The 20,237-nt window shown below is 44.4% G+C and overlaps 1 protein-coding gene across 2 annotated transcripts in view; it reads left to right on the top strand.

The window, feature by feature from the left end:
- Positions 1 to 20,237, top strand: part of CACNA2D2 (calcium voltage-gated channel auxiliary subunit alpha2delta 2) — a 213,293-nt gene that overhangs the window by 13,439 nt on the left and 179,617 nt on the right. For both annotated transcript variants that reach the window (XM_058031659.1, XM_058031658.1), the window contains exon 2: positions 8,590 to 8,671. In XM_058031659.1, coding sequence (XP_057887642.1) covers positions 8,590 to 8,671 — 82 coding nt within the window. The remainder of the gene's footprint in view (positions 1 to 8,589; positions 8,672 to 20,237) is intronic.

The raw sequence follows: 20,237 nt of genomic DNA, 5'->3' as shown, positions 1-20,237 counted from the left end.
GGTGGAGAGTCTTGAGTGTTGGGAAGCTCTTCCTTTCCAGGGGCTCCAGTCAATCCTTCATCTCCTGTTTTCCTGCTGCAGCATCACATCTCCCTCACCCTTTGAGCAGCATTGAGAAATGACTATAATGTATGTATTCAAAACTCAGTTCCAGCCATCAAGATGTGGCACCTCTTTATCATGCTTTGTCCAATATCTTGACCAGACTCTACAAAAATGATCCAAACAAGGGGAATTGTTTGCTTTGTCCAGTATCACACTATTTGAGTAGCCAGGAGGGGGTGGTTGTGAACTATCCTGAAGTCTTATAAAAGCCTGCATCAGCTTGGATGGTCCTGCTGTTGCTCAGGAGGAGCACAGGGCAACTCATAGCATGTAATCATAAAGTTGTTTGCATGTGCTTTAGAGGGCAGTGTTCTGATGGCATGATAGAGAAGCACAGCCCAGACTGTCATCTTCCAGCCATCCAGCCTGACATACTCAATGACAGCTTCACTGTGTCTCCACGCTGAGTAAAAATCTCTCCCATCTCCAGCCCCAGGTACACGTCCTGTAAGTTGTGGCTATTTTGTCTTCAGGGGTGGCTCAGCCTTCCATCTGGTGATGAGGATTTACTGGAATGAACAAGAAGATGCAACAAGCGATCTTACTTCTGTCAAGTTCCCAAGAGAGTCATGAATTATACACAGAATAAACAAATAACCTGATATGTCTGTCATTATATCATAAAGGACTTTAATAATTCATGCAGCTTGCAAAATCCTTACTAAGACCTACCCTCTGTAACCTTATCTTTGCTGTGGGGGATGGGATCTCTTCAGCCTCCACTCAGATTGCATCTGTAAAACAGGAGGCAGAGAGGAGGGAGGTTTTATCATAAAACTTCATCTGTATAATGGGTTGCAAAGTGACGTGCAAGAGTTATCAGCCATTGGGGTCTCAAGGGGTGCTGAAAATGACAAGTGGCTGCATTGGGTGAAATTTATACTGGTAGTGTGCTCCATAAAACTGACACCTATTCACTTATTTATTAATTCATTGTGTTTCAAGTCTAGATTTGTGACAGGCTTTGAGATAAGGAGCCCAGTTCTAATCCTGTGCGACGAGAGTGCGAAGATGGTGCAAAGAAGCCATGGGCTGCTCTTGCTCCTGATGCACATCAGCAAGTGTGCCATGGAAACAGAGTTCCCAGATGTAAACTGAGAGCAGAGGTTGCAAAAAAGCAGGGAGGCTAAGGCATTGTGTTAGTTGGGCTCTGAAAAAAACAGTTATTTGTTGTGGGTAGGATACTGCTGGTGTTGCTCCAGTGCTGATAGCCATTGCCTTTGGCTTATTTTGTTTGTTATGGTCCTGGTTGGGTACTGGGTTCAAGGCTGGAAGGGCCTTTTGGCAAAGAGCTATCCTCTGCCCTGTGGTCTGCAAAAAATACCTGCTGTGCTTGCTTTGCCATTTTTACTTTTCGTTGCTGTATCAGTCAGAGGTTGTGCACATGTTTGCTCAGAAGAAATTGGTGCCTGTGTGGGGCCTTTCCCAACACTGCCAAGCAAATGTACCAGCTCACACATTCAGTGGCTTCTTCTTCCTCTGTCTGTGGGCAAATCATCCACCAACAGACTGAAGTTTTCCTCAAATCTACTCCTAGGCTTTAAATTATTCACTGCATTATCCTTTGGCCTCCAGCTCCTTTGCATATCAAATACTCCAAATCAGCTTTTTGTAAAGTTTGAAATTCAAGATATTTTGATTGGACACGCAGCTCTCAAAGAATAGTTATCATGGCTCTTTGTCATACTGGGAGGGCATTTCAAGTGGGGTCCTTCAGGGATCTGCCCTGGACCTGCTGTTTTTCAATAGTTTCATTAATAACTTAAGCAACGGAATAGGAAATATGCTTATAAAATTTGCAGGTGACACTGAGCTAGGAGGGGTTGGATGTACTTTGAAAGGCATTACCAGAATTCAAAATGATCTAGAAAAATTGAACGGCGAGCTGGATATCAGCAAAATGAAATTCACTGAAAACAAATGCAAAGTACTGCACTTATGAGGGAGAAATGAAATGTACAAATACAGAATAAAGAACACCCGTCTGGGTAGCAGCGTGGCAAAAAAGATCTTGAGAGTTATTGTGGATCACTTTGAGTCAGCCAAGCGCTGTCATAGCAGAAGGGCACATTTATTCTTCAGTGTTCAGTGGGTTCTTGGACAAGACTAGGGAGGTGATGTCTTCTTCCTCATACAGCACTGGGTTTGGCTTCTGTTGGAGTACTTGACCTCACTTTTTGGCATGAGCCTTTGGAGATATAGGCACACTGTAGAGAATCCAGAGAAGGGCAATGAAAAGAATGAATGTTTTAGAAAACAGTGCAAAATAGAGAAAGCTGTGAAAAGCTGTTTCCCTTTCTATTTATTTTACTACTCTAAAGGATGCAACAGAATCATGATCTTCCAGTTCTTAGGAGCTTGTTGTAAGATTTTTTCAGTGTCGGCTGTAGGTGGGATATGTGGAAAGAGGAAATTGAGATTTAGGGTGAATAAAAAGGGAACTTCTTTACCATGTGCTGAAAAATGGAGCTGGGAAGAGGTACTGTGGGGATCTTGGGTTCACCTTCAGCAGACAATTTAAAGAACAGATTAGAGAACACTTCATGCAAAAGGCTCAAGTATTTAGATGTCTTAGTGCAAGAAAGTGGTGGAAGAAGTGTTCCTGAAACCCCTGCCATCCTGCATATCTATGACTGACTGAACAGCTACTGCCTTTTCTGTTCTCAAGTGGAGTTAGACCTTGAATGGGTAATGCTTCTGGTTTTTGACAGAGAAATCATATTTAAGGAACAATTTTCCTATTGTCCTAAATGTCACTGGTGACAAGTTGGTGATTACTGTTGGTTTTCTCACAGAAACCTACAGAAGTATTTATGCTCAAGAGCTGTTAATGAAACACAATTTTTTGGTGTAATTTTCCCCTCAGACTTATTTCTCCTCACTCAGCTTTATCTATGCTGCAGGTTGAGAAAACTACAGAGTTACCCTTTTTATTATATTTTAATACACAATGGGGTGTCAAACTGGGATTAAGATGGATCTGGTAGGGAGTTTGTCACTTGGGGTTTTCTTTAGGTGCAGTTGTTTGCAAGACATACCCTGCTGCAAAAAATTGAAAAAATAAGCAGAGGATAGGACAGAAACAGACCCAGAAAGTTAGTGTGTGAATTGAGGAGAACAAAATAATGTCATAAAAGAGGCGAGTGTAGACAGACTATCCCTTTCCTGTCTCTTAAAAGATTTTTCTTTAGGATATAGTTCTAGTGTTCATTTGTCCTGTCCTTCCTCCCTATAATAATGTCAAAGATGCTTTCTTATTGCAGAGAAGACCAGATGGTAGAGGTGAATAATGTCTTGATAAATATTAAGAAAAGACTAGTCCAGAAGGCAATTTTTCCCACCCTTCCTTTATATAAACACCTGGGCACATACTTTAAATTAAAACACAGTCATAAAATGACAATGTGGGAGGCTTGATAATGTCTGGAAGCACGGTCAGTAAGTTATTTGGAAGGAAACAGGTGTTCTCTCTAAGTTGTATCTTCAGGGGAAAATAAAAAGGCAACTTGTTTTTCCTTGATGGGTAAATATTTGCTCACGTGGGTTTTTTACAGCCTAGGTATGTAAGAGAGCTCAGAGGGGGCATATCCTGCACACACACACATGCATGTGTGTGCACTGACACAGGCTATTATAGTTAAAGGATTAAGCATCTTGAAGGAATAAGCCAATTATAAGAAGTTCCTGCACAGCAAAAATTAGACAACACAGTAATTAATAACCTTATTAAATAGCAATATTTGGGCACTGAACCAAAGCATATGAATCAGGGTGAAGCATTCTTGGCTGAACACACTGCGTGAAGTGTAGACACTTGTTCAGAACACACTCTGTAGAGCCCAATAAGCTTTGGGGCAGTAGATCCACTTAGCAAGTAGTTTCTTCTCTTGTGCTTTTATGTTTCTGTGACTCTCTCTTATTTTTGGGGCCAGGAAGGCAGCAAAAGAAAAGGACCAGTTCTCCTGTTTTATTTTTTTTTCTAACATCCTCTTCTGTTCACAGCCAAACAAGCACTCTCCTAAGGCTTCTTTTAAGGAAAAAATGTCCTCAAGCAGAAAACTAATTTTCTTTCCTCTTGCTTCTCTTTTCCCAGTGCTTTTGTGAGAAGTGCCTTGCAATGAGGCTGATACTCATTAGTGGTTTATGAGACTGCCTTGCCCACCTCTAGGTTAGCCATGAGGAGGTGTCATTGCAGCCCGTGAGGGGTCTGTCCCATATATCCAGAGCCACCAAGGGACAGAGTGACCTTGGGCTCAGCTGCTGTGGCACATCCCTGGTGCTGGCCACAGGCTGGCAGCGCATGGCTTGCACTGGTGGCTTCTCTGTGGGTATCTCCAGTTTGTGTACAGAAGGCCAGGACTCTCAGGCTGCCATCTGATGTGTGCACAAGTGTGGGAGGATGCGGGCCAAGCACAGCCTGTATCCTGCCTTTCCAGACAATTATCATTTTCTTCTGAAGCTACACAGCTGGAGCAGTAGTGCAGCCTCAGATACCAACATGGACATGCATGGAAGTCTCTGCAACTGCTTGGGTGACCTGAAGCATGGAACATGCCCTAATCCTAAAAAAGAGCTGCTGTCACCAGTGGCAAGGCACAGGTGCCCACTGAGCAGGATTGGGACATGTGGGATGCTTTGCTTCTTGGCCCCAACTGCAACAGCAGTGATTTGCCTCCTGATGTTCTGCTTGACACAGTAAATAGTTTTGAATATCTGCTTCTTTTTAAAAGCCTAATTTATATCATCTGTAAGAAAAATCAAATATGCAAATTATGTAATCAATTAACATTTTTGTAGTTTTCTTTGGAGTGGCAGTGATAAATGGTGTTGTGTTTTCAAAAATCAGTTACCTCCCTTGCAAATGTTTCACTTGAGGCTGTAATATATACAGGTGAAGGAAACAACCATTTTTTCAATACTAAAGATTTTTTATGGATATCCTGAATGTGTCTGGGACAGTTGTTGGGTTGGGAGAGTCCTATGGAGACTCCCAGTCCAATGGGAGAGCCAGCTGAGACAACAGGGATGAGTGAGATGTGCTGGGCATGTCACTGCCAGAGAGAGGCCAGGGCATGTGCCAGGCTCCTTCCATGCAGTTCCTGCAGGCACAGAGCTATTAAGTGCCATCACAAATTCTTGAGCTCCAAGGTTCTCTGCTGGCCCGTGTTTCCTCACTACAGTGGACACCAAAGTGGTGCTTGGTTTTAGGAGGTTTGTGCACATGGCTCGTAAAGGAGCCTGGTGCCTTTCCGTGAGCACCTCCACAGCCGTGCCAGTGCATCAGCTGTGTTCTTTATGCTTTACTTGTAAATGCCATTTCACAGGAGCAGCAGGGCACTCCTGGCAGCGTGTCTGAAGGAGTTATCGCTCCTCAAGCCCTGTACCGCACCTGAGGCGTGCAGTGATGGCCCAGCAACGCAGCGACTGCCGTGTCCTATTGCTTACAGCTTCCACAGGGGATGCTGCACACAGCAATCTCCATGTTCATCGTGGCTAGCAGCTTCTTTACCCTCTGCAGCCTTGCTACAGTCATCTTACAGAAAATTTTTAATGTTTTAATGTGCATTAGTGTGTGCACAGGAATGTCCACGTTCATCATGGGCTAGCAGCTTCTTTACCCTCTGCAGCCTTGCTACAGTCATCTTACATAAATTTTAAGGGCATTCGTTTAATGGGGGTTTTTTAATGGTAACTTTCAACCCAGTATATGACAACTGAGATGAAACCTCCAAATTTTGGCATGTGGCCCACTCTGCATGCTTCTGTCTTGGACATTACCAGGGTAGAAGAACATAGTAATGGATCAGACAAGAGTTCTGCCAGTGCTTTAATGTGGGTGAGGCATGTGCTGGGGTAGAAAAAAGAATTTTTACTACCACGGGCAAAAGTTCTTGGATAATCATACTACACCAAAAAAAAAAAAAGAAGCTGCTTCTGCTCTTACTTTTTTTTTTTTAATCTAGAAACCTGGTGTGAGCTATGCCAAAATGCTGTCCTTTTTATTTGATAGTGTAATATGTGCATTTATTTCTTTTTAATATTGCTATCACCAGGCTTAGCTGGACTCTTTGGGAAACTGCTGGTCTGTAACATTGAGTCAGGTATCCTAAGACTGCACAATTAAAGGGATCTGCAGCTTTACTCATGAATGAAAAACCCAGTGACTTTTCTCCAAAATAGTAGTACTTCTTGGGGCGGAGGCAGGGGGTGGAATAAGTTAAAACAATTTTTTTTAAACAAATCTGCTGACTAAATTTAAATTAATTGTAAATCCCAGCTCAACTGAGCGCTCAGTGTCTCTTTAGCATATGCCAAGAGAGTAATATTGATGCCTCTGTCTTCTCTCTAACTAATCCTTTCTGAAGGCTTGGCCATACGTGACATTTAAGCGGATAGGAGCAGTTGCTAATGTTGATGGATACAGCTCAAGATGGGAGGTAATTTTTCCTTGCTGTGGTGGTGTAGGTGTTCCTGGTGAGAGCTGACACAGGCAGGTGTCACTGAAATCGAGGATCTTGTACAGAGCTGGAAGTTAAGGAAAAGTGTCAGCTCCATAAGTGCTCGGTGGGGTTTCTCAGACCTGTGGCTGAGTATGAGCACATAATTAATTTTTTTCAGTTCACTGGACAAACTGGAGGAGGGGGAAAATAAATTCAATTTTGGTTTTTCAAGGCTTTTTTTTAAGTGAATGCCTTGTGTAAAAATGGATATTTTTTGGTGAAAATGCTTCAGAAGATGTGTGGGTAACTTTGATACTCAGGGTAACCTGGATATACCTTTGATAAAGTGATTGGAAAAGGAAAAGAAACAAAAACCCCCAAACCCACCTCTCTCCTCAGCTCTGTCTGTGACCTGGTACCTTCACACTGGCAGCCCCACTGAAGGCTTTGCTCTCTCTCCTCTGGCAGAATAGGGGTTTATTGATATCTTCATTCATCTCTTCCTAGATTTCCCCTCCCCAGCCATGCTTCCAGGGGACAGGAGACAGCATTAGGAAATAGTATAAGATGGGAAATGGCATAAGTTACATTGGAAAACTGAGAAGGCTTGGCCTGCACAATTAAGTCTTGTTTTCATCCACAGCCTTGCATGTTATTGACTGGCATGACTTTTGCCTCAGTAAAACACATCTCTCTGCCAGCCCTTCCCTCTGTCCTGCTGGTCCCTTACGCCTCAAAAGTGAAGCTTCAGCTCTGCTCTGCTCCTCAGCTCAGGGCATCTTTCTGTTTGGGTAATTCTGCCCAGCTTTTGGGCTGTGCTGTGTAATTCAGAGTCCTCCAGTGCCCAGCTGAAAAATGGTTGGGTTTCTTTGCTCCTTGATCTCTGAGAGAGCCCCTCCATGGTTTGGGGGTTGTGGGGGAGTGTGTGTGGGTTGCCTGGGGGATGTCTCTGCATGAAGACTGGAATCATTAGGTGACCCTAACAAAAGTGCAGCCTCCCCGAGCTGGTCTGCTCCCTCCCACCAGCTTTGCTCTGCTGCTGGCCTTACTTTCTACTCCTTCTGCTCCTTCCCTCCTTTTTGTGGCATCCATTGAGAGAGAAATGTTGCTGTGAAAAAAGCACTGAAGGCAGTGCCAAGTGGTGCAGAGGCAATTGAATGTTGCTTTTCCAGGTCAGACAGGAGATTTGACATTTGCCTGGGCAGCGGCTGAAGCCAGGAAATCTCATTAAAAGAAGGAGAATTATCAAGTTCTGTGGATTTAGCAGAGGGTTTATTTGTTGTTGTTTTTAACTTGGTGTTATTGCTGTAGGGTGAAATCCGTGTGGCTGAGTGCATGGAAGGGCGTTGTGCCTGTTGGAAGGCCTGGCAGCTCCCTCTCTGTTCAGGATGCAGGATGTGCCAGTGGCAGCTCCAGCCCTTCCCTGTGCCCACCCTGGGCCTGGCAGAGCCGTGCCTGGCACAGGTTGAGCTTTGCTGAAGGTGCAGAGCAGCTGAGCCCTTGGGCACTGGGCTCTGTGCTTGGCTGCTGGCTGTGCCCAGGTCTCTCCCCTGGTGCTGCAGTGATAATCCATTGCTGCAGCAGGACAAGGCACCTTTGGCCCTGCCATGGCTCGAGGTTTGCTCTCTGCCACAGAGCCCTGCTGAAAAATAAGCTGTTTTCTGTACTCCACAGCACTTGGACCTTGTTAATCACTCTGGGCTTAAATAATTATCTACAGCAAATGTTTATATAAGGAGAAAATAAAGCCTCAAGCCGTGCAGTTTTTGTTGTACCTTTTTCTCCCCTCTTCTCTCTGTGGTGCCTTGTGCATAAATTTTGAAGTCTTGAAGTTTATAACCTGCCCCAGCTGTAATTCTCAAAGCAGTGTGTTCCTGGTACTCTGCCCTGCCCTTGGTGCTGCAGAGAGCAGTGAACTTAGCTGAGGCACTGATTTCCTCCCTCTCCCTTCAGTCCCTTGCTTATCTGCTCGGTGTCAGGGCTCTGACTCTTTCTCTCTCTTTCTCTCCCTTTCTCTTTCTCTCTTTCCCTCCATCTCTTGCAGTATGCAGTACTGGGCCAGGAGGCTGGAGCAGGAGATTGATGGAGTGATGAGGATATTTGGTGGAGTCCAGCAGCTCAGAAAGGTAAGCTGTCTTTCTTTTACCTGTGCTGCCTTTCTTGTGGCAATGGATGTTCTCATCTGCAGAAATCACCTGTGTGAACACTTGCACTCTGTCCCCCTCTCAGCTCAATCCACGTGCAGGGTCATGGCTGGCTGTGCTTCTGGTTCCTGGGCAATCAGATGCATTTGTCAAGTGTGTGGGAGTGAGTGTGGTTTGTATCTGTCTGTCTCTGGAGCTGCATGTCACTGCTATCTGAGCATGTACCTCTCGAGTTTTTCCTATATGACACACTAAAAAATAATACATTCAATGAACTTTTCCTCCAGGGACTGAAGGTTGTGTTTTAAATTTAAACTTGTGTTTAAATTTAAAAATTTAAAACAGGAAACAGCAAAGCAGGAAATGTTGAAAGGATAATTTTGCTAGCCATTGGAAGCTCCTTGTTTTTAAATATAATTGCAGGTAAAACTGTAGTTGTTGTTTGGCTACTGTTTCCAAGTGCCAGAAAACAAAATTCAGTTAGTGATGCTGGCATCAGCCTCCTGCTCCCTGAGTTAGCATCAGGATGCAGAGGCTGCAGAGGCCAGACCTGCTCTGCTCCTGGCAGCAGAGCTCTGGGTTGGGTTAGGGCAGTTACAGAACAGCTTCATTGGGGTTTATTAGGTTGGGGATCAAACAGCCTTTGAGACCTTCCCTGTTTCCCTTTCCCCATAAAACCCTGTTTCCCCTTGCCCACACTCTTGTGCTGACTAGCTGATTTGAAATTGAGCAATTTGGAATAACAGTTAGGGTGTTAATCTAAAGAAAATAGACTCGTCTCTAGAGTGATAAATATGTTACCCCAGAAGAAAAGCATGGGTGTATTTGTGTTTTCTGGTGACAGTGACATGTTCTTCTCAGATGCCAGTTCTGTATGGGACTCCTACTGTCTGTCTTGCACTAGTAGCTGTATTGGCTTAAACAGAACTGCTGATATTTTATACTGTTGGTTGTAATCCATTGTCTAAACACATAGGTCACACTATTTTCTTTTAAATGCATTGTTAAATGAGTTTACCTGAAGGCTTGCAGAACTCTTCATGGTTCATCCATTCATTTGTGTTCATATTTGAGCTCCAGAATGGTGTGTCTGGGCTTTGTGTGCATTCATTTCAACTGAACTTCAGCTGGATTGATACAAACCTCATGTGCAGCATGAAAAGCATATACACCCACTTGGGTTACAACAGATATTTCTGAATGTAGCCATGCATTTGTGCAATGCAGTTTTGCATGTTGGCAGGGTCTTAGAGCTGGGGATGTTTTCCAGGCAATACAATGGTGCAGCAGCCAGCATTCTCTTCAGCAGAGCACAGTAATAAAAAACAAAAGGATTGTTACTACATTTTTGTACATGTCCTCTCTTACAATTTATTCTTATTAGCTTTGATTTTACTCCTTTGCATGTTAAATAGGTATATCGTGTAATTTTTTTAATGCCATAATTAAAGAGAAATTACACCTCCAATTTGCCAGCACTTGACTCCTATTGGCCAGTCAGTCAATTACAGGTAAGAGAGCTTCCCACTTTTCCTGTTTAATTCTTCTGGTAGAACATAATGCAGTACTTCAATGGATTAATACTGGAAGCACTGACTACAGAGGGATTGAAAGGTTTTTTTTGAAATCTGTTTTGGAATCTTCTTGTGAAGGGAGGAAGCTAATTATTGTATCTAGTAAATGCATAAACCAGCTGAAGCCAAGAAATGAGCTACTGAAAATTCCACTGTGCAGCTGTTTGAGCACCAGAAAGGCCTGGTGCAGGCTGTCTGCTGATCTCTAGGGGAGAACTTGGGATCTGGAGTTCAGGTTGGATTCGTAGATGCAATATCAAGTGGATGATACTTAAGAACCACGTCACTTGCTAGTGCACACCAGCACAGCTTCACTGATGGAAAATGGCACAGAGTGCTTCACCCTGAAGAACTCAGAGCTGTACCTGCAGGGAGTCCCTCCCCACCAGCTGCACACAGGTTCATTGGGGTTACAGTATGGGAGCTGTCTAATGTCATAAAGTGGTACTAAAACCTATTTGGAGACATGGATTTAAAAAGTTAAATTTAAAAAAAGTCCACATTCTCCTGCAACCACACTCAAAATTTAGAAGGTGAGCAGGCAGAGGGGGAAGGAAGAGCCCCTGAGGAGCTATGGGAGCTGAAACATGGTATAGCTAGAAGCTAATTCCACCCACTGGGATTTCACAGGAAGGCTCATCATTAAGCAAGAGTAAACCCATGCAGAGTAGGAAGGATAAAGAAAAATGAGGCAAGTTGAGCCTGTTTTTTGCAAAGAGTTGCTGATGCTCTTTGGGCTTGCCATGTTGGCCTGGGCCATGTCTGCAGAGGGAATTTCTGGTTCATTGTGCATAGTCATATTAGAAAAGTGCTCCAGTGGGGGGAAACAGTGCTGCAGTGTCACCAAAGACAGAACTGGTCCTTATGAACTTGGTGGGGTCTGTTGTGAAGTGCTAGGTTCCACTGCCACCTCTCATGGGACTATGAAGCTGTAAGCACTGGAGGTGGGTCCATGCCAGAAATGGATCTTCCCTTTCCAGGCCTGACTACCAAAGTGACAGACCAAATAATAATAAAAAATACCCTCTTCTGAGATTTGCCAGGTTTGCTTACAAATCTTTTTTTCTTGGGTTGCTGTGAAAGGATGAAGATCTGTTCTTTGGTTATTGCCTGAAATCATAACTGTTATGGCATATGAGGCATGAAATTTATTGTCAGAAATATGGTGTCCAGTAACATAATTGTGCTGAATATTTTATCTTCCTGGAGCGCTGCCCATCCCAGAAAGATTTTTAACTCTTCACTCATTTCCTTGAGTTGGGGTACTAAATGTTCAATGCCCCTGCTTCCCTCCTGTCCTGCCAGGTGGATAGGTAATCCCCTGGGGAGATTTTCCAAGCTTGTACCATGCAGATGCTCCTTTGCATGAGGGGACCATTTTTCTGGAGCATTTACAGGAGGGTGAGAAGCTCTGAGATGTAAAGAGGAGTCATGCCAAGGGCTCTTCTTTCAGCTGTGAGGTATCACCTTGCTTCTCTCCTGATGTCCAGACCTTGAAAACACTGAAGTGCAGATGTCCCTATTAGACAGACAGACTGGCTGTAGTGGGCCACCCATATGACTGAACACTGAATGGAGGAGCTTGGCCTTGCTGAGATGATTGTCTGCCTGGGGAAGTCAGTGTTCAGCCCTCGGGGTGCCTGTGGTGCAGCATCCTGTTGGCTGGCTGGTTCCTCCAGGCATGCCTCAAAACAAACCCCAGCTCTTGGATAAGGGCATGTTGCTTTGCCTCCCTATCCTCGCCTCCCTCGCAGCTCACCAGAGATAATTGAGAGCACAAATCACTGCTAATTTAGCTCTGACTGGCACGATGATATGTGGGACCCTATAATGCTGTCTGAATAGATTGACATTCTTAAAATAATTACTTCTAGAATAAGGAATATTATACTAAAAATACAACTCTCTGATTTCCCACTTCTTTCTGTTAGTGACTTCTTTGTGGCTACAGTGAACTCTTCACTTTGCAGAACAAAAAATATTTTGTTTTGACATTTCTTGCTACACCACACTACATTTCTCTTTCTCCTAGTTTTTGGCACAAGTAAAAGTTACTAACTTTAGTCAAAAATAATTAATATTTTGCCTTTCCAGCCTAGATGCTGCAAAACCTGCTCCAGGGTAGAGTGCACTCAAGAGATTTCCCAAGCTGGTGCAGCCCTGTCCCAGCCTCCCGGTGTGCTGGTACTGTGGCAGCACCGATGACAGCAGAGCTGTGTGTGCTGCTGGGCTTTTGCCTCACTGAGCAGCTCCCCTGGATGTTGTGTTAAAACTCCTTTTCTGGATAGCTGGGCTGAGGCTCAAATCTGCCCTGGCTTGTTACCTAAATTGTGTTTGATCCTGTGTCTCCTGAGGTGAGCAGCGAGCTGGTCAGAACATCCTTCCCCCTCCTCGGTACCTGGCATCCCTGGCTGCCTCCAATGGCCTTGTTTCCTTGCTGGCAGCTACTGAGGGAGCCAAAGCCTTTCAAATGAGAGGGGGAAGAGCTAAGACCTGCAAATACTGAGCCCCCTTTCCTGCTCTGTCTTCCTTTCTCTCTTTCCTGAGGACTGCTTCCATAGCAGGATAGAACTCTCTCCTGGAGGTGCTGTATCCTGCCACAGACAGGCTGCAGCAGGGACAGGGTGGGCAACAGAGCTGGACCTAAACTGCACCTGCTCCTCCTCTCCAGCCTGTCAAGCTGGTTTTGTACCCTCTTCCCTGTCCTGTGGGCAGCCAAAGGAAGTCAAGGTCTGGATCTGCCTTGCTGGTGTATGGCTGGGAGATAAGGATTCTGCTGGCCTTGGTGGTGAGGAACCACCCAGTCTGTAAAGGGTGAGATGGCCCCCAAGCTGAGCCCAGGGTGGGATGTGTGGAGCAGCCTGCTGGCTGAGCTGGGCAGGCAGGGAGCCTCTGCCTGAGCTGTGCTTTGCCCTCAGCATGTACAAGATAACATGTTATCTTCTGACTGCACAGAAAGGAGAACAGGCACAGGGGAAAGAGAGACTCGTGCTGTGCCCTTTGGGATGCAGCCCCACAAGGAGTTTGCTGATCGTGGCACAGCAGAAGTGGCTCAGCTTGGTCCTTGTAATCAATGTCTGGTTTTACTTCAGTGGATTTTCATGTCTGTCTTCTATTCTTGCTTGTTATCTTGTACTTTGTTTTGCTAGTTTGGCATCTCTGCCTGACAGAAGTGCTGCTGTTCATTGCTCTGGGTTTTTCTGACAGGGAAGGACCCTGCTGGCCAGGGCTTGGGGCAGAGTGACCAGGATGTGTGCAGGTGTCCCCACCTTTGTCTCATGCAGCCTGTCCCTTCTGCTCAGTGCTGCTTCTCTGATAGATCCCCTCTTGTTTTTAAAGCATGGCCATGCTTTAGTTCAGGCAGCTGCAGGTGAGGAACTGTGATTGAGCCATGCACAAACAAGAAGTTGAATTAAAAAAAACTAGTGTACTGGCAGAATTTTGCCTTGGGTCTGAAGAGCTGAAGTGGCACCTGCCTTGTGTAGTGCTGCAGTCACTAGCACTCCTCCTGTGATGGGGTCTCTGCAGTACTGAGTGTTTCACGTGGCTCTGTGAGAGCATCCCTTACAAAGTGCTGGTACAGAGCTAGAGACTCTTTAATGCCAGCACCAGGAGGTGAGGCATGCTCTTATCAAAGGAGCTGTCAAGGTTTTCTGTTCAACTTTTTTGATCTTGGGTAACTACTGGAATAATAATAAGTTAGCCTAAATCTCCCAAGTTACTGTGGTATTACATGATGTTTAATTTGTTCTTTTGTTTTCTCTGGTTATAGAAACACTCAGCTGGTCATTCAGTAGGGCTGGAGAATCTGAGATGTGTTAATGGAATTTTAAATGAAGGATGCAAGAGAATCAGAGTCCCCCTGCACAATGCTCTGAACACAGTGTCTGGGAAGCCTGTCTGCTTCCAAAGGGCTCTGTCACGTGGACTGGGCATTCACAGAAACACAGTAATGTGGTCCCTTATTCCCAACATGGCAGAGTTGGGAATTAGATCCTAATCTTCTGACATTCAATCTATTACTATCTTCAAAACACCATAACAGAATTCATCTGGCCTTTTCCTTCTGAGGTGTCAGCCCCAGCCCCCAGAACAGGACCTGAGTGATGCCCAGTGGTGGCACTGTGCTCAACAGAGTTGAGAGGAGTTTGAACCCAAAGCTGGGGCAGCACACAAAGCCAGCTGCTTATGCCACAGCAGCACTGAATGCCTGCCCTCTTCCAGACGCTGCCAGGGAGAAAGGACCTTACTGAGTTTTCCATCAGCTAGTGCCTATCTGGGGACTGCCCAGGAGGATGGGCTCTGCACCCCAGAGAGATGATGCCTGGCTCCAAGACCTTGGTTCCCAGGCTCATGCATAATCTGCCTGATCCTTGCCTTGCTCTCCTCTTTTCCCTCCCCCTCTCCTAGCAGCGTGCACACAGCCTGCTTCCGCACACCATCACTGTGCCCTCCCCTGCTCCTCATGTTTGATAAGAGGAAGTGTGTGATGCCAGATAAACACATTCCTGTTCCAAACTGCTTGGGTTTATTTTAATCTGCCTGGGCCGTTCAGCAGCCTCAGCACTCTGCTCAGCACTGAGCACAGAGACAACACTATATTACCAAGGAGGAGCATTTAAATGTCCTTAGGCTTGCAGCAGCTTGGTTGGGAAGGAGGGATCCTGTGGCACCCCTTGCTTGGGCCAGTGTGTGCCATCGTTAGCCCCCTCACACCCATCATCTCACTTCTCACTCTTTCTCTCTACTAGAACCATATTGCATCCGTACTGCGAGATGTCAGGGAAACATATGCTCCAGCTTTTAGTACATTTGCATAATTAGAGTAATGTGTATGAATAATTTATAGCTGTATGTGGCTGCTCAGTGTGTGACGTTAGCACCCCTCACTAAATCCTTTCCAGTGGGTGGTGCAGATCCTGCACCAGAGCCATTGTGCCGATGCAGTGTGAAGCCTGTTGGCAGATGCAGGGGCCCTGCTCTGAGACATCAGGGTGTGCATATATCTGTGTATGTGCTTGTGTCTGTGTGTGTGTATATATATGTGTATATATATTTAGTGCAGAAAGATGGGCTTTTACAGTTCTAGGGGAAGAGCAGACTGGAAGTCTCAAGGCTGAAATGCCTTAGATTCTTAGGCTCAATACTTGCTCCATTTATGCAGAAGCTGCGAATGAAAATGTTCTGCAACATTTGAAAGCTGAGGCAGGGATTTTTTCAGCAGGACTCAGGTGTGACTAGTTTGTGTGCCAGAATTATGTGGGTTTTTTTTTTAATTACTTTTTCAGATCATAAAACTTAGCACCTTGCAGGGGAGAGGGATAAACGTGCTCACACTGTGTCACAGAGCCTGATCTCAATCAGTTGGTCAATAAATAGTAGCAAAGAATTGCCTGGACACTGTCTCACTATTTACCAGCTCTTTAATGTGTGACTTCTCGTGCTGGAAAGCCCAGAGTGCCAGGTAGGTGTTCTAAAGGAGTGATCTGAGTGGCTGAATCCTGGTATTTATGTTCCAGTTAATTTTAGCTTAAACTATATTTGGTCCTTTCCAAATGTTTGAGAGCCTTGGCTGGAAAGCGCTGTGTAAACTGGAATGAAGTGCAGGCAAGCAGTGTTACTGACTCATTAGTATTATCCACTGGGAAACTGAGGCAGGTGGTTAAGCTGAGCAGGTGTGCAGAACCAAGGAGTGGTGCAGCCTGGACTGTTCTCCATTGTGGGTACAGCCAGCAGGTCCATAGAGGAGGCTGTGAATAGTCCTTAAAGCCCTTGCTTTGAACCTTTCCACTTTACAGAATTACTTTGTAAAGATAATACACTTGCAGCCAGTTGGTGAGTTTGCACAATCAAAGGGGACTGCTGTTGAGTTTTATGGAGTAATTTCTGATTTATATTGCTGTCAGTGACAAGTTAAATGAGCCCAGCATTCAACAGAGTGATGTTCAGGTGTGTGCATCTCCCGAGTGCGCTGCTTTGCGTTTTGCGTCCAAAAATGTAGCTGATGTACCCAGCCAGTCAACAACCATGTTTGTAAAATCCTCATGAATATTCAGTGAAACTCTTTGAATTGATGCTGTTGCCATTACACAGCCATATGAATCCATGGGAAGGATGAGACCTTGGCTGATGTTTCTGGAAGCCTCCCTCATGCGGGTTGTCCTGCCCTTGACTGAAGGAGCTTGTGTGGTCCCCACATTCATTCCAGCTGAAGTTGTTAACTTCAGGCTGTGTTTAAAAATAAAGCAAGGCAAAATCCATACCAACTCTGCCAGAATGCAGCATGAATAATTAGGTAGAGATCATTAAAGTTTCCCTTCTTAAAAACATACATAGATTATTCTTTAATGGAGAGTTAATTGTTTTATTATTCTCTCCAGATGGTTCTTTTCCTTTACATTCACAGGGGAATTGATATAGCCTGGAATTCAGTCTCCTGTGAGCAGAGCTGATAACCAAAAATGCAACTCTATCACTGATCAAGATGCAAAACACAGAAAATATGTATCTGTATTTCATCATAATTTCAGATTTTTCCTATTCTATGTTTTAAATATTATTTATGGGCTTTAAGTGCCCCTTCAAGTTGAAATGCTGCAGACTGGGGAATTTGCATTTCTCTTCCTGGTGTGTTTGTCAAGCAAGCACTAGGTATTGGACACTACTGGATCCTGGCATTCTTGTAGATGATCCATCACTTCCATTCATCACTGGACTGCAGAGGAGTGAAATATGCAGTTATACTGGAAGGTTTAAAGAAGGAAACTGTTGTTAGATACTTGAGATTATTGTGTGGAGGCAGCAGTAAGATGTGTCACATCTCCTTTGTTCAATATCTAGAAATGCAGGAGGGCTTGGGAAGTTGGGGAGGCCAGGGAGGAGGTGACTCCTCAAGGGCACAGTTGTGGTTGTTCTGCTCCAGTGTGGCTCCAGACTGGTAAACAGCAGCAGGCACTTTGCATGTTAAGAGTGTTTATTGTGCCTCATTACAGCAGATCACCTCTGACATCTGAGGTGAATAACTTGAATGGGCCACTTATTTCAAACACCCATCCGTGCCAACCTATTGGCCTGCAATGATGCTGCTAGTTTTATAGGTACTTATTTCCTTTTAATTATTTTGAGTTAAGATATTATTGTAAGGGAGGGAGAGAGAGTGGAGTCTGTTATTAGATCAGTCTTGCCTTCCTTGTAAACAGATCAACTGGACTTCAGTACTGGAGAGCTTTGCTTGAAGATTGAGAATCTGTGCTCTGGTTAAAGCTGTAGTTTGCTGTTGCTTTATTGAAAGAGATGGCTCTGCTTTTGAAAGAACTGCCTCTTGGGAGACTCCAGATCTTGGTAATCATCAGCTTGTATCCTTTGCATCTTGCTTTGACAATTCTGCATACAATGAGCTTGGAAAGCTCCACACTCTTTTATGTCTTAGGAATAAACCAGTTTCTCTGATGATTTGGGAGGTTGTGTCCAGAGCACAGCGAAGGAAGGTGAACTGAACAGGCTAAGGAAGAAATGTAGCAACAAGGTGATGCTAATGGTTATGGATTCTCCTTCCTCTTCTGTTGCTCTTGGGCTGATCAATGCCAACTGATATATGTGGGGCATTCCCTCTTTATTTTGGTATATTTTGGAGGATTTCTCTGTTTCATTATTTTAGATTTATATTTGAGCTTGCTGGTTGTGATTCAATTATTCCCTGGGCTTGAGCTTTTATTGACTTTTCTCCCTTTTCCAACTGACCTTTCACACCTGGAAGCATCCAAGACAGATTTAGTATGTGTTTGTTCAGCACCTACTATAACCAATAGTGTCATGCTTTTTGGACACTGACCATAGCATAAATATTAAATAGTAAGTAAGAGCACTGAGAAAAATCCTGCCTGAATGAAACATGAGATTTACTGATGCGAGGAGATGCCGTGAATGAGAGGCATGGCTATTTCTAGCAGGGCAGTTTCCTAAATGCCTGGCTGATGTGGCTTGGACTGGTGGCAGATCTAAATGTCTGCATGTGTCAGGAGCCACTCTAGGGATTGTTTAAGCAGTAGCATTAGTTATCATCTGTTGGATGCCCAAGCAAAGCCTTTGCTTGTAGCTAGGAGGCAGGGAGCAGATTTTCAATTCCCTGCTGTGACTGTAAGGCCAGGTAAATAGAGAAGAAGGAGACAGCAGGGGGTTTATGTGACTTGAGGAGCAAAGAAGATTGTAATGGTAAATGTTGGATTACTTTTAAAAACAAGTAGGTCATTGAAGATACCATAGTTGGTGAAGAGAAAAAGAAAAAAAGGTGGATTTATTCCTTGTTCTTCTAAGATTTGTTACACTCTAAAGCTCATGTCACTGCTCAGCATGCTGTCATTTTTAATTTTGGAAGTTCTTTGTTTCTGTCAGTGGTCCAGCAAGGATGACACTAGACCTGATTAGGGGCCTGGGATTTTCAAAGGAGCCTTGGTTCCCAGTTTCCTTGGGCATTATGAGTAGGCTGGGCCTTACTGTAGTGCTTGCTGGGAACATCAGCTGTTATTCCATTTCCTGCTCTAGCAGGGTTTGCATGTGACTCCACAGTCAAATAGTTTAAAATTCAACTTATCTTTTGTCTTCTGCCCCTTTTGCAGAGTGCTGCCATGCAAGAAAAACATCCCTCCCCATCCCTGCCTTTTGTAGAAAGCAACAGATGGTTACCTAATATTCAGGGATAATAATTTGCTGTGAGGTACAGACATGGAATATTCATAGCATTGCTACTGGGTATGTCCAATTCTGAGTAGAAATGATGCCCCCAATATGTCCTGAAGTGCCCAGTGACTTGGAGTTCACTGAAAAATAAATCCTAGCATGGTAATACCATTCTTACCTCTAGTGCATTTCATGGCTGATTATTAAAATTACTTTCAAACAAGTTTACTTTCACATCTCAAAACTGGAAAGAAGGAAAACATCCAAATTTGGCTCTGTAAATAGGAAATTGAGGCTTGGGTGAGGAAAACCCTTATTCTGCACAGCGAGTCTGATGGAGAGCTGGGGAGGGAATCTATGAATCCCAACTCCAGGGCATATCTACCAAATGTCTTCTTTATTAACAACTGTTCACTTTGTCTCTTCTGGCTCATTACTACATCTATTAGCACTGAGCAGTGAATCCTAGGAAATGCAAAGTGAGAGAGAGAAACTTTCAAGCTTTGAATTCTCCCTTAGGAAACTTATTTCTGGCAAATTTCAAAAGTGGCAGCTTCTTGTTTATATTCATAGGGTCTACAACACATGGCATTTCCTCGTTGGCTCTGCCCTCAGCTCCCTCCCATGACTGAAGTGATAAACCATGGTCCTCTCCTTGCCTCTGCTGCTGGTGTGAGTTTTCAGGGCTGTGCTCCTGATGCAGAGCCCGAGCAGCAGTTGATTGCCAGCTTTCCCTCCTCCTTAGATGTGTGCTAGCTCTCGAACGACATTTTGAGGTGCCTGAAGCATTCTGTGGAAGAAAATTAATTGGTTTTGACAAACCACAGCAGTCCCTTGGGTGCCTGGGAGTGCAACGTTTATTGAAACCAGGCAGGAAATCAAAATGCTCTGGTGTTCACTCACCTCCATTGCAGCTGTATTAAAAAAAATAAAAAGTAAAAAAATCCTTAACCTTCCTCTGGATTTTTCACTCTGACATTTGGATCGTCCACTGACTTTCTAATAAAACCTCCTTTTTCTTTTAGAAGAGAGGTTAGTGGTTATGAAAGATGCCAGAATGACAGCCCAGGGAGTAGATGGTCTTTGTTGACCCACAGAGCAAATGCAGCATCAGGGCAAATGTACTTGCCATTGTACTTCCACCTTGACCTGTGGCATCCCAAAGGAGGGCAGGGAATTGCAGGTTTTCAGCCTTTCTATAGTTGACCTCTCTGCTTACACAACTTAATAAGGAACCAAGCTTCTGCTATTGCAGTGCAGTATTAAGGAATGACTTTTCATCACAGGTGTAGGTGTAA

This window comes from Melospiza georgiana, chromosome 11 (genome assembly GCF_028018845.1).
Source record: "Melospiza georgiana isolate bMelGeo1 chromosome 11, bMelGeo1.pri, whole genome shotgun sequence".
NCBI classification, from domain to species: Eukaryota; Metazoa; Chordata; class Aves; order Passeriformes; family Passerellidae; genus Melospiza; species Melospiza georgiana.
This window is presented reverse-complemented; position numbering and strand designations above follow the sequence as displayed.